The sequence below is a fragment of the Pleurodeles waltl genome, chromosome 5 (assembly GCF_031143425.1).
Source record: "Pleurodeles waltl isolate 20211129_DDA chromosome 5, aPleWal1.hap1.20221129, whole genome shotgun sequence".
Lineage (NCBI taxonomy): Eukaryota > Metazoa > Chordata > Amphibia > Caudata > Salamandridae > Pleurodeles > Pleurodeles waltl.
The window spans coordinates 248,752,511-248,769,899 of NC_090444.1; the positions used below are offsets into that span (position 1 = coordinate 248,752,511).

The 17,389-nt window shown below is 44.0% G+C and overlaps 1 protein-coding gene across 2 annotated transcripts in view; it reads left to right on the plus strand.

Annotated features, from left to right (window-relative positions):
• Positions 1 to 17,389, plus strand: part of MTA3 (metastasis associated 1 family member 3) — a 964,160-nt gene that overhangs the window by 536,920 nt on the left and 409,851 nt on the right. For both annotated transcript variants that reach the window (XM_069233985.1, XM_069233984.1), the window contains exon 14: positions 1,403 to 1,625. In XM_069233985.1, the coding sequence (XP_069090086.1) occupies positions 1,403 to 1,625 (223 nt within the window). The remainder of the gene's footprint in view (positions 1 to 1,402; positions 1,626 to 17,389) is intronic.

The window sequence follows — 17,389 nt, forward strand, 5'->3', positions numbered from 1 at the left end:
TGCGTCAATTTCTGTACCATAGCTATTAACCCAGGAATCTGATGAAGGCTTCCGTGCAGTCTAAGTGAAGTGAAGGTCGGGTAGCAAAGGAGACGTTCTTCTGGTCCAGCATGGGTTTCTATAGAAACGAAGGTTGGACACGAGGGGAGCCTTGATTATTAACTTGTTTTCATTTCTACACCAAAACATGAGTCGGGATTATAATGAAGGGTTCCTTGGCATGAAGGTCAGAAAAAGAGCAGGAAATACTCATCCCTCCAGACGGAACGTGGAAAAAAATTACTATGCTTGTTTTGGCCCTGGAGTCAGTGAAGAGAAGTCTCCATGAGCTTAAACACGCACAGAACCCTAATAGGTTTTGGGATGACCTTCTTGCGGTAAATCGGTCCTTTGATAAAATACGAAAAATAATTAGGAAGCAATGTTGCACTCAGGCCTGGCATCTACATTAAAATGAGCTCTTGTTTTGTGTGGCAATGTCTTGACAATCCAGTCAATTTTTACATTTTTCGCTTAACCACGAATTTCAAAACTTAGAAGGCTGCCCTGGTTCCAGGGTGTCAAGACGCCTCCTCCACCCCCACGACGCCCACTTCGCACTAATATGAACCAGTCAGTGGGAGGTGAGAACGGGTACGAACAGCTGTTCCGTCCTTCCCTGGTTGTTATTGGAGGGCAAAGCGGCCGATAGAAAGGTCAGAGATTATCGAGTCACCGCTGTCGGCGGCAGGCGCAGACTGCGCTCATCCTTGCGCTGCTGACTCCCATCTCACCTGAAGTTTCCTTCCTCACATTTAGTAACAAAAATAAACTATACTCCACAGCCACGCACTCGGGGCCACCTGGCTCACCTCGGACACTGCTTGTGCTACAATGCAAAATTAATACATGACTTGCATTTAAACTGTATTCACTAGAAATTCATAATTGCACCTACAGTGTTAGTTATTTTGTGTGCTGTTATGGTAATGAATTGATGGCATTTTCAAGGTCAATTCATGCAGTTCATTTTGATTCGGTGTCGTTCAACCCGTTCCGTGACAGGTGTCACCCTGGAACGACCAGGACCTGGGAGCTCAGAGAGGCGCCCATCGTGGCCAGCCACTTCCCAGCCCTGTCCTTTCCCTCGCCTCACCCCGATTGAAGTATCCTTTGATATTCTTGAACAAAGCGTTCAGTGTGGCAGGGACAGTGCAAGAAATATAGGCCAGGGGTGACCCCAGTATGCGTTCCTATAATATTCTTCCTTCGCATATAATAGTAAATGTATTCTGTTACTGTTAGGACAATAATAAAATACCTGTCTTTCAAGATTACTCTCAAAAACTGTTTAAATAAAAAAGTAAAAGTTGCTGCATCAGATTTAAATTGCTTTCATTGACATAACTGTGTTTTCTTACAGGAGTCCCGCGTTAGAGGCCATATGTCACGGCAGGCAACACAAGGGATGCCAATCCGGAACACTGGCAGTCCAAAGTCGGCAGTAAAGGCCCGCCAGGCTTTCTTTCTTCATACGACAAACTTAACAAAACTTGCACGACAGGTCTGCAAAAATACACTGCGGTTACGGCAGGCAGCAAGACGCCCTTCTGTCCCTATAAACTGTGCTGCCATTAGGGCAGAATGTAAGCTGGTTTTACCTTTCTAGCTTCATGTGCCGTGCCTCCAATCATTGTCTGTCTTTTTTTGTTTGCAATAAACATTCCTTGTCTACAACCTTTTTGTTTTAAATATTTTCTTCAAATTCACATTTTATCATGTTCGTTGCGGTATCTACACCTTTAAACATTTATCCTTGTGTAGAGACTTTAAGTCAATAGGAAGAATGACAGTAGTTAACATTATGAAGACTACAAAATGTGTCTCCTTCACATCATCACAGTTACCATCGTTTATTACAATACGAACATGTATCATTGGCAGCACAATATGTACAATTTCAAAACTGTAAGTATAGCATCTGTATTTCTAGTATTTATGATGAAATACAAGCATGCATGTAAATTATCAATATTAAGACATATATTTAACTCAATTCAAAATTAATTATTTATAAATGTGATAAGTTAATGTTTAATTACCAGAAGGTTGACGTGTGCACGTGTTATGACCATCATTGTGTTATTCAGTTTTTCACAACGTTTTATATTTTAAACATCACCATGCATGCTTTTTATATTTCGATTTTTTTGTCTCATCTATATGCATAAGTAAAACAAACTTAATTGCTATATTAAATGAGATGGCACGACACCTTTATATAAGCTACCTTCTTAACCAAAGCATAGCAACAGGGACTATATGCAAAGGACAACAGTTACATATGCATATACATATACATACTCGATCAAAAGGTTTTCTATTATATAACTTCCTGATGTCTATCATGCAGAACGTGGCTTTGGCTTCTTTTAAAATGAATGTGCTAGCATAATCCATTACACCTATTGCAGCATCTAGTTTTAAGTCTTAAAGCTAAGTTTGTTATTTACCTTAAGGTCCGTGGCAATTCAATGAAGGCTGCGATGCCTAAGCATTCTTCTTTGTGGTCTATTGAAAGAAGTCTTGAGGACAGCTGAATTGCTTAGGGGAGCCTAGTATAGTAAATACTATTCTAAAGAACAATCCGCATTCAAGACAAAGGGACGTAAGGCATTCCAAAGTACAACATGCATTTCAAATTATAACCCACATTCCTTTTTAAAACCTTACATTCCATGTATAAGCTTCAATCCAAATGTACTTACAATTAGATAACACGCTGCAAGTTTAAATGCACTTTTGTAATACGAATCCTCCAAATTAGCACTTGCATTTTACATCCCATCTTGCATTCCTAATGAAAAAACGTGTTCCAAATGAAAACCTTCTGTCCATATTTTTATTATCCCCCTACTGGCAATTTATATTCTAGAGCTCCCCTACTAACACTACCCACGTCTAGCCCGTCCCTACTGCTCTCACATTTGCAAAATGTCAAAAGTAATCTAGTGGCAACGCAACATACCTGCACCCAGCTGAATTCCAAGGGAGTCAGAAAGTAACCATTTAATTCTGTTTCAATACTTCCGACCAACCCCTTGACAAACGTGACCATAATTGATCAGCTTACATAACAAGGCAAAAATCTGTGTTCAGTCTGTACATGGTGAACAAACCCAAGTCCAGTGAAGCAATACACTAAACCTCGCTCCTATCCTTCACACCCAACCCCAAAATGTGGAAACACCCTTCCCCCTGAGAAGCTGAATCCTCCTGGAAAGTTAAGACTCATGCAAACGTTGGAACCAGACTACTGGTTTGATCCTCATCAATTTATGTAATGTCCCAAAAAGTTTAAACCTAGAGCCATCTTGGTCTCTGTCTTTAAACAGACAGCTTAACTTCTACTCCGTTGACTTCCATACCATCTACATATTTTTTTGTATTTTCCAATTACTATCCCAATTTACAAGGCTCACATTTATACCTATATATACGCCGCTACGCAGCTTCAAATAGGTCCACACAGCTCGCCTTCAAAATGTGCTTCAATTTCTAATCGCAAACATACATTCAGCCACAAGCATATACAAAGAACGCTATAGCAAGGTACTCGTATTGAAAACTTGAGGCAAATAAATACAGACTTTATACTCTTTCGATCAGCTTCGCCTGCCTGACCTCAAATGTGCGCTAATCAGCTTGAGATCAGCACAAGGACATGCTTATGGCATTCTTACCACAGATTGCATAGGTGTGCTTTTCATCAAGATACTTGTTTTCCACCTTCCTCACTACAAACGTTTGATAAATTGGTACTAATAAATACTCCCACCACTGCAAGGAAAGACCTAATAAAAATGGCATACCCATTGCGATCGTAGCAAACCGGTGGTAATGTAACACTAAGTACACCAATTAATTATCTACCTCTAAAATGCTGTCAGTCAAAATCAAACAGAAACTCAACAAAACATGGTTGCTTCTGTTCTATGTTGCTTCAGTTACATGTTACCTAGCGGCTGTCACCACTGGGTAGTATAGTCAGTACTACGTTTCCATAAGGAATGTTTATTGTTAGGCACGTCTGAGGAATCTTTGTGAAACTTTTCTAACAAATCCACCTCAGCTTCTTCCTGGAAAGTTTCAGGTGATCTGTCAAGAAGGGGCTGAGAAAGCTAGTCACAAGTACAGCCAAGCGTCTGAATAAAAATTAAACCATATTTATCAGTAGAACTCACAGATAACAAGATAAGATTTGATTGGCTGCCACATCAACAAATATGCTGTGGCAGCCATTTTAGGACTCGGGAACTCAGTCCTCTGTCCTGGAATAAAAAAAAATAAAAAAACTGTATTCATTTATTTATTATTATTATTTTGTTTTTGCAGTACTGTAGACCCACAGAGTATCCACAGACCCAGGGCTAAAAGAAATTAAAATGGCATTCTTACATCCTTTTCTATTTTAAGCCCTTCGAGGTGGGCCAGGGTCCAGGGGATTGGCCTATGTTATATGAACTGGGAGGGTGGCACAAAGATGGGTGCTGGCAGGGAAGCCATAGATTCCTCTCACAGCTCAAAACTTTAAGGGTGCCACTGGAGGGACCTGGGCACCCATATAAAAAAATTTTTTACAGGCTCCTGCCACACTCTAAAGTGAGTACATGCTGGGACGAATAGCGCCTTAGAGCTTCCCCTTCAGCCCCAACAATGCAGCAACCTGTGGGTGTCCCAGGTAGGACTGGGAACAATCCTTTTTTTCCATTAAAAAAGAAAGGAATAATAAATGAGCATCCACAGCTGCACGTTTATTATTCACTGCTCCTAAGCAAGGAGCGCCCCTTAGTGCTCTGTGAGGGCTTTTGATATGTTTGTCCTGTTGGTGCCCCTAGAAGTCGGAGGAGCACCAACAATCATTTTCTTAAATGTTGTGGAGTGCTATAAAGGAGCAAAGTAGCCCCACCAGCAAATAGAAAATAATGCAGTTAAGTCTCCTGGGTCACTGAATCCATGACCCCAGGAGAGTTTACCATTATTTTTAAAGCACTCCAAGCTGAAGCTGCATGCTCTGCATCTGGAGTGCAGGGACTCCTTGTGGTTGGTTCCAGGGCTGCATTTCTGACTGAAAAGTCTAAAAAAAAAAAAAATATATATATATATATATATATATATATATATATATATATATATATATATATATATATATATATATATATATATACACTCTGATGGCTTTGTTTAAAAAAAAAAAAAAAAAAAAATATTGAAATATGTTGTGAAAATCAGTAATATTAAACATTGCAATATATTTATGACAATCACTAATATTAAACATTGCAATAACTGGCTATAGTTATTGGTGACAAATTCAAAAGGTCTGCTTGCTTTATATATGTTGATGTGCCCACCTCTGGATAAAACCAATAGGCCTGTCTTTTATATTTCAGTGTTGGTCTGACCCTTTGACAAAGCCAGTAGGTATGCCTTACTTAGAATGATATCCCTTTATATTGTTACAAAAAACACACAGTCATTCAGTGAAAAACAAAGGTTAAAATGACAGTTAGGTGAAACATAACATTTTTAACTTCAAAAACCACTGAAATTGACCAGTTATAATTAACTGAAGTTTCTGATAGAGATTCCTAGCCACAGATTCCTCACCTTTTGAATACAGCCCAAGGGTCTGCCTGGATCAGGAAAGATTTTCATAGTACCTTTGCCTGCCGGAAGGTGGAACTATGTAGCTCCACACTGATGCAGAAGTGATGTGGTCATCATAAGAAGATGCAGCTCCTGGGCCGTTTTTAGTCCCACTTCAAATCCAAGGCTCAATCCCAGTCCCATTCCCGAAGTCGATAGAGCTGCTGTACAGGTTGGCCTTTGTCATACTCCAAGTCCCCGGTGAGCATAAAAAAACACTAGAAGTTGAAGCAGAACTCTGCTCCTTTACGTAATTCCCAGTCTCCCTGATGAATCGCGCTGGCGGCACTGACAGACTTGCTCCAGCTCTAAAAGTTGGCTGATTTCCACACATAGTTCCAGCACAACCCAAGTTTTGGGTCCTTCAGCCACACCACGCCAAATTAAAGACTCTAAGGATCCCCACGCCTCACTCTGGCACGCCTTTGAGAGACCTTCTACCTGGACTACAGCTGGTGGGTTCACCCTCTGTGCCTGCTGGACCTTCTGAGCCACTTTAGCCCTCAGCCCCATTTCCACCGCCTCCCTCTAGCACCCAAACCCATATTAGGCTCAGGTATGTGGATGTAAAAGCTAATTTCATCTCTTAAAGAGGTGGTTACAATTGTCCTTTCCAATGCCGACTCGGCAACAGTTCCTCTTTGACTGACGCCACGCCCGAATCCGAACGAGGGGCCAGCTCCTACACTTTAACTGCTTCATGGCAGAACACATTTCTTGCTTTCCATCTTTGGCACAGACTCTGACAACAACTGTACCCAGGGGGATGAGCTTTCTCAGTTCTTTACTGAGGACAATTGGTATGAGGACTTGCAGGAGGATAGTGGGCTAGATAATGGCTCTTTCTCTCATCCTGGCCCAACCATGGACTTATCTTCCTCCTACGCTATGGTTATGCGTAGCGCAGCTGAAGCCTTTGACCACAACGTGCTACCATGGAGGTGAAAACAAGCATGCTGACTGAGGTCCTACAAGCGGGCCTAACTTCAATGCAGCCCTGACACATATCCTGCTAGGGGCTTGGGCCAAGCCCTGTACTGGGCCTCCAGTTAACAGACAAGTTGCCAGACACCTTAGCCCTGCTCCAGGCAACCCAGCCTTTTTGCACAGCACCTTCTTCGGAGAGTCACGTGGGGCCAGCTTCCAACAGCTGGACCAGCCCCACCAATTTTCTATTACTCCCCTGACAAAGAATCAAAGCAAGTGGAGATCTTTGGAAAACGTCTCCTATCTGGCAGTTTGTCCCTGTGATCGAGCAATACCTCCTGTTTGTTCCCCTGTTACACTCATGCCCTTTGGGACTTGGTGGCACAGTTCCTCCCTAGTGTACCAGAAGCCCTTCTCCCTGTTCTTACGCAGGTGATTCAAGATGGATATGATGCGTCCAAGTTCACAATTTATTGTGGTTTGGATACTACTGACTCAGTTGGGTGAGCTATAGTCACCAGTGTTGCCATTCTTTGCCATGCATGGCTGTGATCAACTGGGTTCTCAGGCAACATCCAGCCCTCCCATTTGATAGGACTCACCTGTTTGGGGACTAGGCTCACTCGGTCCTTGAATGCTTCAAAGGGAGTTGGGCTACTCCTTGCTCTCTGGGCCTCTCTACGCAGCTTCAGCCGCAACAGTTTCATTGTTCCTTTTGCGGTGTTGTCTGAGGCATCCCTTACTGCCCTCCACACATGCCAAACCTCTTTAGTGTGCCCTTGCAGGGCCACAGCCACCTGGTTGGAAACAGAATTCACCAATCCTATCCACTTTGGCAAGCAATCAGGTTGGACAGGTGTGTCCTACAGATTGTTTGCGAAGGATATGCCTTACCCTTCCTTTTGCCTGCCCTGTACCTTCCACCATCCTCCTAGTGACTGACAGAGGATCATCTCTCAGTTTTGCAGGAGGAAGTGCATGCCCCTTTTCGCAAAAGGGCATGTAGAGAAGGGTGCCAGTGGCAGAAGTTGGATGAAGCTGCTACACCTGCTACTTTCTAGCATCCATCAAGGACTGGAGTCTTCTTATTTAAGATCTTTACCCCCTCACCACCTTCCTCTGGAAGGAGAAATTCAGAATGCTCACCCTCACCCAGGTCTTCTCTGCCCTCAACCCTGGATACTGGCTGGTGGCATTGCACCTGCAGGATACATATATCCGAATACCTGTCATGCCAGCCCGTCGGCGCTGTCTGGGGATTGTGGTGGGACTTGAGCATTTTCACTACGCTGTTCTTGGTTCTCTTTGGGCTTACCAGCCTTCCTCAGGTTTTCACAAAAGCGATGGTGGAGGTGGCAGCCCACTTCTGGAGGTCAGGGGTGCCTATCTCCTCCTACCTCGACGACTGGCTGTTGAAGGCAGCCTCATCTCAGGCAGTTGTCAACCACCTTCAGTTTACGGCAAATTGCCTGTCATCCTTTGGGTTCATGATCAACGTGCCAAAGTGACACTTGACACCTTTCCAGACACTCCTTTATCAGAACCGTTGTGGACGCAGTTCAGTTTGTGCCTTTCCCCCAGGAACTAGAGACCAGGACATCCAGGCTATGATCCTGATACTTCAGCCTCTATTCTGGATTTCAGGGAGTTTGACTGAGGCTGATGGCACCAATGGCCTCCTGCAACCTGCTGGTAAAGAACCCGGGCTCTGCAGTGGAATCTGAAGTCCCAGTGGGCCCAATAACAAGGTTAACTCTCTAACCATTTTCCCAGATTTCAATGGAGACTGCGATTGGGTCAGCAGCAGACCCCTCTCCCTTCCACAACCAGAGCGGATAGTGACCAATGTGTCACTTATTGACTGGGGTGGCCACCTCGACAAGATGGAGATCAGAGACCTTTGATATCTGGCAGAATCATGGCTCCATATCAACATTCTGGCACATAGACTTGCCTGTAAGTGGTTGGATGCAGGCAGGTCCTGCCCTATGAACAACCCCCTGCCCAACCCCTCCACTGCACACGGTCAAAGGGGCTTGACTTTACATATGGTAGTAAAATATTACTTTGTTAAAACACCCTAGAAATTCACTGAAAAAACAAAGGTAATAGAGACGTTATAGTCAGGCTCAGATTTTAACAGTACCAAACCATAGAAATTCACCAGTTCTAGTTAGTTACCTCAAGTAACTACAATTCGTGCCTTAAGGTAACTATAACTCATGCCCCCACCATGCACAGTTTTTTTTTGTCAAAAATTTGACTGCAAATATTACATTGATATTATCAGTGATGTTATGAAAGATGGCATGATTGTTGTAATTTGTGGGGTAATTCGCAGTGCATGGCGAGAGCATGAGTTACGGGGCTGCCAATTGTTTTGGAAACATTTTGGTGAAGATTCGTCAAGCAGCGCCAAAGATATAGACAAGTCAAAAAACAAAACAAAAATGCTTTTTATATAGAATCTAGGTCCTAACTAGAACTACATAGTGTGGTGACTGCATAATACAGATGTGTGTGTGTATGTGTGTATATATATATATATATATATATATATATATATATATATATATATATATTGTTCACCAGGAACATAGATGGACTCTTTACAGCAATATGAATTCATTATTCACCCAGCATCTTTTTGGCCTAAGTGCCCCCGTTTATTGCAGATCAAACCTGCTGACATTTTATGGATGAAAATTGACCAATAAATTCCTAGACATTGGGAAGCTGGTGAGAAAAGTATGAGTATCATCTGTCTTTCAAACTTAGAATTACTTAGAATTAGAGGTAATTGTTGCATATAGAATACACCTGGGTACCAGATTTCAATTGTTGCGATAATTACCTCACTTGAGCCAATCGTAAGGAGAGCCATAAGATAACTGTAATGTCCAGTAAAATATTGATGGATAAACCAATATCATGTACTTCCAAAAAAATATGCAGTTTCCACAACCTTCTCCAATATGTCCTCTGCCGTGCACATAAGTAAGGTAACATTCATTTACTAATTTCTTCTCTCAACATTATCTCGCCAGAGAATATTTTCTAATTCGCCTTTTGGTGATCTTTGCACAGTTCCTTTTCACAACTCTCAGCTCAAATTTCAGAAAATGAATCAAACAAAGCACTAGAAAATATGGGTCGATCATTAAAATGCATTTCAATGCATGAATGGACAGGAGAGCATAGTTCCATCGCCCTTAACAAATGTTCTCAACCCCACAGAAACGGTCATTAAATTCTCAAAGGTACCCCATGAGTATCTTACATAAATTAGTCCGAGTAACAAAAAAAATAGACGTACATTTATTGGTCCTCTAGCGAAATAAACAGCAAGAAGAATTATAAACAAGTTCTAAACAAAGTCTGTTTTTATAGTGTGGTCTCTACATCACTCTTGCACAATTAAGCGTATTCAGCTAATCAAACCTAAATAAGATAGGGAAATCCAAAGGGCAGTCCATACTACTTCTTCAAATGAGCCATAGCACCAGACCAGCAAGGATGACTGGTTTATATCATGAATGTCTCTTGTACTCACTCTTGTTTACCATACTCCATCTATCTAGTCCTCACAACCTTGGTCCTGCACATATCCAGAGTAAATGAAATGGAATTTACCATGAGTTGACCAGGGCTCACAATCAATGCTTTCTAAGATATTCACCAAAAACTACTCACACCACCTTGCCAAATGTGAAACCTTGGTTTACCCAAAACATGTCAATCCTAAAACATGACACGTTTTGTGTTCAAATTGAAATCCCTCTTGTCCCATCTCAAAGGCCCAGGCAACTGGCCCTTGGCACAACCCATTATACAGTCTTTCTCGATCCTGACACAAAGGCTCCGGGACTGCACTAATCCCCAGTTAAAGTAGACCCTTACACCCTCATAAAGCCCGCTAACACATCCACACTTCCCATTCCACTCCTCTCCTTGAGTCTTCAACCGGAAGATATACACATCCTTGCCTTTTCTAAATCTTACAATAAAACACATATGTTCGACCACTCATTTTCAGGAGGACAGTCATTGAAATCCTGAGCAACTGTGGGGACAACCAGACATCCTATCTAGGCAGTCAACCATAGCCACATATATGAAGCAGCTTTACCCTCTGTGCTCCCCTTCCTTGCGTGTATTTTAGTTGTCAAGTTGACCCCACTGTTACCTCTAACAAAATACTTTCCACCGACTTGAGTAGACATCAAACATAGGCACACACAACACTACTACCAGTAACTCACCCAGTGACTTGCGTGCCCCTTATGACTCCTTCCTCTCCGCACCACATCCTAACTCCGCTGACATTTGTTCCCTAACCTCACTGAATGAGTAGAAATAGCAGAAAGACTCACACTCATCAAATGACTTACAACACAGTCATTCAGAATTATTTCTTAGCTTGGTTTTGTGCCATAATTTTTGTGAATATCAGGAAGGGATTTTTTCCTTTCTTGTATTGATCAAACCACTGCCAATAACTATGGCAACAGTCACTCTGTGGAAAAAGCCCGAAAGCTGGAGCTTTTCTCCATCATCTAGTCGTACTTATGATCCCTAGGCAATTGAGCACATGGAAAAGCAATAGATACAGTTAAAACGTGGAGCCTTGTGATTTCTCAACAGTGAGGTATCCCTTCTCAAAACTTGGCAGATGCATCCTCTTTCATCTTGGTGTTGCCAGCATTTCCATCACCACAAACAGAACGATTAACGCCCGTCAAGTCTATGCAGTTACCTGCTGCAGCAGTTAACCATGTGAACATTAGAATTGGACATTCACACGCTGTGCGCTTGTAGTATGGTGGTAGCAGCAAACGAAGGAAGAAACTCCACTCACACTCCAGTGTAAGTTTTCTAGTTGTAGTTTTATTGTTGGATCCATGACAGTCATCAACACCCTCTCAGGTCCAGAGCCAACCTCCAACTGCCACCACACCAGGCTCCAGAACCCGAGGGTACTGATGTCACATGGAACTTAGAACTTATAAGTACCAAAGATCTAAAGCAGCAAAGCCATAAAAATGACAGAATGTATTTTCAATCATTAAACATGTTGCACATACAACTTAACATTATGTGTAAACAAAAGACTGTATAGAATAGTCACATATTACAGCGCTTTGCTTACAGATGAAACACCTTCGCAGAAAGAAATACATTATAGTAGCAGCCGATACCATGTTTCTGACAGCGCACTATAGAAAGCGTGGTACTTATTTCTACTTAATTTCTTTATTTTCTCACGAAATAATACTTTCATTTAACTGTCATAAAGACATAGCAGTCCAGGTATATTGTTTTCGCTGTGTACCTCAAATTGTAAAACTATGTAAATGTCTACAGAGACATAATATTGTGGTCCATTCAAATGTCGTTCGTTCTTCAAATATAATTCCACATGGTAAGCACAAAGAAAACAACCCAGTGTCAGATGTGAATTTCACGTTCTTTAACACCAATATCAAAATGCTCCCACAACCATAGCAAGAGATTTGCTCTTAGGACAAATCCAAAATATAAACATTTGTCACTATTTTCTGCCCCTGCAGTGGCTATTATCAGTACAGAAAGAATCATGTATACTTACTGTTGATATTTTGTGTGAAAAGTAAGTAGCTTGCTTATGTTCTCAGTGATGGATTTCAAGAGCTTTTGTGTCTTTACTTTCAAGGATCTGTTCTGGTATGTTAGCCTCTTGAATTTTGGTCAGCTGATTATCTGTGTATTAGTTGACGGGAGTTTCTTTTCGAGATGTACTGGGCTCGATTTTGCCTTTCTCTCAGAGCATGTTGTGTACTGTACTGAACAATTTTGAATTTATTTTCGCTTTCCTTTGGCAACGGATAGATAGATTTTAGGGCTGGTTTAATGTGTTTCTGTGTCTTGCAGCTGAGGCACAATCTTGCTCCCTAGTTTCTGTTTCACTGAAATCGTGCCAGTGAGCTTCTTCAGTAGAAGCACATGTGGACCACACTGTAGTGGACCAGTGTTTTGACCTTCTTCACTTTTTAGGGGCGTGGCAGACATTTGTGCAGAGGGGGATCAGTGGCACCTTCACGAGCAGGAAGGACTCCATGTCCAAACCTGCACAGGGCCCCAGGAAGCAGTCCCTGTAACTAAAGGGACCGGGTGCCAGCGCTATATAGCGCGGACGGCATCTCCCGCAGCACACTGAACCAGCAGGGCCAGGAAGAGCTCTGCATTCGGCTGCCAGCCCATAGGACTTCTGAGAAATTGTTGCCCGAGTGTTATAAACCATTTATGTGAGTGTCTACACGTGAGATTGCTTAGCCTGAGATTGCTTAGCCTTTTCCAACCAAGGTTTTGACTGCTATTCTCCCTCCAAATTCCTGGCTCATTCTTTCTGGTGTGCTTTAAGACTTGAGGGATCTCTCTCATTTTTAGATTAACCCAATATTTTATGTAGCATGCAATACGTTTTTAATCTACTATTATGGCGTTTGGTTCGATGTTTCAGTTGTATTTTCTCCCGTTTTTTGACTGGGGTGGTGTGTGACGTAATTTTGAACATTTACTAATTTTGGCTTTGCACTTTTCATTGGGTTCACTTTTTATTATAGCCACGGCACTTAAGTTTTTTCACGTTTCTTTCTTAATTGTTTTTTGTGGGTTAGTGGGGCCTTTGTGATTATGCTGTAACTATGGGGAAAAGGAAGTCCTCCGAAAAGCACCCAGGCAAACCCATTGTGCGACAAACCTTAGACCGCACCACGCAGGGTTGCACATTGCAAGATATAGATGCCCTCATACTCAGAGTAAAGGTGGTGCTAATTCTAAAAAAAAATTTGTTTTGTTTAGTAAGAGGTTTGGCAACCCCAAAGCTTTTCCATCCTCTAAAAATTGCCCAAAAGAAAAAGAGCAAGAGCTGTGCTGATACTAATCCACACCTATGTTTTCCATATCCTTTAGAACCCATCATTGTTTGTTCCAACCGTTTAACTCCTTTTGCTTTCAGGGTTCAAGCAACACTCCAGGTGAACCTTTACCCCCTACTTCCCAGCCAGTTGTTGTAGAGCAAGCTAGGGTGTGGATAGAGAACCTTGGGATGTGATAAACTCTGTGAAGACAGAAAGAGTAGACCTAAGGGAGAAAGTCCCATGGGCTTTTAACAGTAAATCTTAATAAGAGATGTGCATGCCCTCATAGACGGGAGAGTACCTTCTCAGTCTGACTTTCTGCCCACTCTGCCCCATATTAGGCAAGGTAGCGAGGTCCCCCAGATTATTGCATCTCGTACCAGGGCCCCTACTTGGCAAATGGCATCTCTTGCGCCATTAGCAACAAGTCACGATTCTCCCAGGGTTAGCAAGGTTCTTCAATTAGCTTACTCTAGATATCCTAGAGAGGGAAGAAAGAAGTCTAATGCTCGACCAAGTTAATTTCTGCAGTCAGTATGCTGCAGTACCTATTCAAATGCAGAAACCTGATCCTTCATTTGAGCTTTATTGGCACAATCGTCCTATGACTACCATTAACCACGACACCTTCTCACATATTAGGTCAATTTATATGTCAGGTGTCCCCAAACTCTTCCCACATTTTAGGGGGAACAAGGCTTCATTAATTAACAAAGTGATCCATTGGTAAGTCTGGTAAGGCTCTGGCGCTGGAAACAATCAAAGTCGATGTACTTATTGCCGAACCAGCTAATTGGGCCCACTACTTCAACAGTGTAGCCAATGCTTTAATGGCGGGAGCTGAAAGCCCTGCTATCTGGAAAGGTGCAGAGATTTTTCCCATTTTCAAGAAAGTTTTTAAATCCGATCCAGTAAACTACCACCCTGTTGGCCTTATTGAGTCTAGTGAGAAAATATTCTGCAAGCTGGTTTTGGACCGTCAACTAGCTTGGATTGGTGATAGAGATTCCTTCACAGTTTCAGGCTGGATCCCATTCCAAAACCAGCACAGTGGTACATGTCTTTAGGTTCAAACTTATCAGGTAGAAAGAGGTTGATATAAATCGGAGTAGCCTGGACATAGCTTTCCTCTACCTCAAAGCAGCATTTAACATGTTCCCCAGAAACAAACTTTGGTGTATCCTTAAAGATCTCGGGCTCCCCAGGCCTCTTTATGACATCACAACTACATTGTATTGTAATCATTTTCCACATATTCGCTGGGTAGCACATGGTAAAACCACTGACTGCTTTGGGTTTGACAGGGGAGTTAGACAAGGCTGTGTTCTTGCCCCCACATTGTTTCTCCTCTTTATCAACATCTGTGTCTATTACTTCATGACCTGTGACAATGACTGCCCAGTTCTCGAGGGGACAAAAATACCAGAATTATTGTTCGCAGATGAGACACTGTTGATTTCTAAAACTCGAAAAGGGATTGAGACCCTCCTTTTGAGGCTTAAATCCTTCTGTACCAGCTCTGACCTGACCATTAATATGAAGATGAAGTCACTCACCTTGCAGGGGGCGTGGCTGAGGAGTGCAAGATGGCGGATGCACCTCAATGGAGTTACAGCTATCCGCACTAACATCAGCAAACATCCTGGTCAGTGGCCTGCTGTGGGGGCCGCTGTGGTGCCACCAGACCCCCGTCCTCCGCACTCCCATCTGACTCACCCCAGCTATTTTTTAGCTCCTTGATTGTTTAGGGACCCTCCTGCAGGCTCCCTCTGAGGCCAGAGCTGGGCCCCAGGACTACAGGCTGCAGGGTCACCTCTGCGGCCCGCATGACTTCCTAGGCGGACCTACTCACTACCACATCCAGAACGCCTTACCACACCCAGCGGATTGAGGCCGGGCCCTCACCGAACTCAGAGATGTTGACAACATCGGCGTGGCTCCAGAGTCTGCAACTTCAGCCCACCTTGAGACTCTTGTGCCGAAGGGCAGAGTTGGGTTGTGCCTCCCCAGCCCAAAGTTCCAACTTTTCACGCCCGCCTGGTTGGTCTCACTGGAAATTCTCCTACCTGTGACTTGTGAGTACCAGGCTTTTACTGTCCTTCCTGCAGTGCTGCATTACTTGTTGCTGCCCGGTGGCCCGCTATCGGTGCCCAGATAAGGACAAAAAACTGCCTCAGCCGCTCAAGCAGCTGTGCCTACCATTCACCCCGGCACAGTGGCCCCCAACCCACGAGAATCCTAAGGGCTCGCTGGACCTGGAAGGGGGGGGAGCACCTTGTGACATCTGGGCTTCCCCTAACCTGTAGCAGCCTGGGACAACCATTGCCAGGCCGCCCGGCCGCCCCCAGAATCTAGGTGTACGACCCATAATGAATACTGCACCTCCTCAACCTTGGCTATTACCTCACCACACACTCATTGGAGGTGAATGACTGGGCCATCTCTCTTCCCCAAGACTCAGGAGACAAACCTCCTTCCAATTGACTCTTCCCCTTTCCTTTGCCCCCCCCCCCCTACTTGGGAACTCTGTGCTGTGTGGCCTAAGATGCCCTTGGGCGCCTCCATCTTCCTACCCCCGAGCACTTGGCATTAGCCATGCCATGCCACCTTAGTGGGGAGACTCCTTCTGCCCCCTGCCTCGGCACTCAAATCAGGGTGCACAGGAGACAGACTATCAACTACCTGAATCTGCCGATCAGCTGCACCACCTCTCAGTAAAGCACCGCATATGCCCATTTACACCGGCCTTCCTGCTGACTTTCATACTGGGGCTTGGCCACTTCTCCACATAACACACCACTACCTTGCCTGTGCCACTTTGAGCATTTGTGGCCCCCTAGCCATCACGTCTTCTGCCTAATTTGGCACAAACCGGATTCCCCTCCCACACCAGCATGCTGCCTCCCCTAGATCTACACAAGGGAATCACCACACTCACCCCATCTCTGCTGTGACAAGTCCTGGCTCGGCAAGCCACAACACACCTAGGCCAGTTGGTATCCCCCTCTGATGTCAGCAACATCCCCACATCACACAAGGAAGAAGCACGCTCCTAGGGCTTATATTTACCTTCCTCACATTGTTCATCCCTTGGCTCACCTCCTTGATCCAGGCACCGTCCTTTACCATAGGCATGCTCTGCTCGGCCACTTCAGCACCACCTTCTGCTTCTGCCGACCCTCCCTCCATGATCCCAAACACATCATCCTCTGAAGCCGCTTCACAGCTGTCCATGTCTGCCAAACTGGACAAAGTTCTGGCAGCAATAGAACACTAGAGTCTCTATGGAAACACGTCTGAGCTTCCTGGCCTCGGAACTCTGATTCCTATGCGACAACCACCGCAAGCTTGCGGATAAGGACACAGATGGTGAGAAAACACTAGCTGTCCTGCGGGCAATCCGCGATCTGCAGGAACTTGAGACTTCTTGAGGACAGGGTGGAAGGCGCGGAGGGATGCTCATGAAGAAGCAACGTGCGGATACCCTCATCTGAAAATTTTACTCTCTGCTCTTCCCCACCTGCCTCCTTGTCATGACATCTTCATGGCGGGCACTTTCTGTCCACTCATTCCATATGTGATAACTACACTGCCTACTCATCTGCCACCTAACAAGGTAACTCTACTCTGCCTAAATTTGGGACGACCCGCTGCAACAGGGCTCTCCCTCGGTCCCTCCCCCTGTGCCCTGGGCCTGACTAGATCAGGGGACCTGGTTGCCCAGCAGCTCCCCAACATAACCTAAACAATTCACCATAGGGCATGCCAACTCTATTCATCTCTCTCACTATCAACCACAACTCCATATTGCTCTAGAGTTTCCTTGACTATGCTCAGTTTGGGCATACTGCCAGTTACAGTAGGCTCCCCTCATT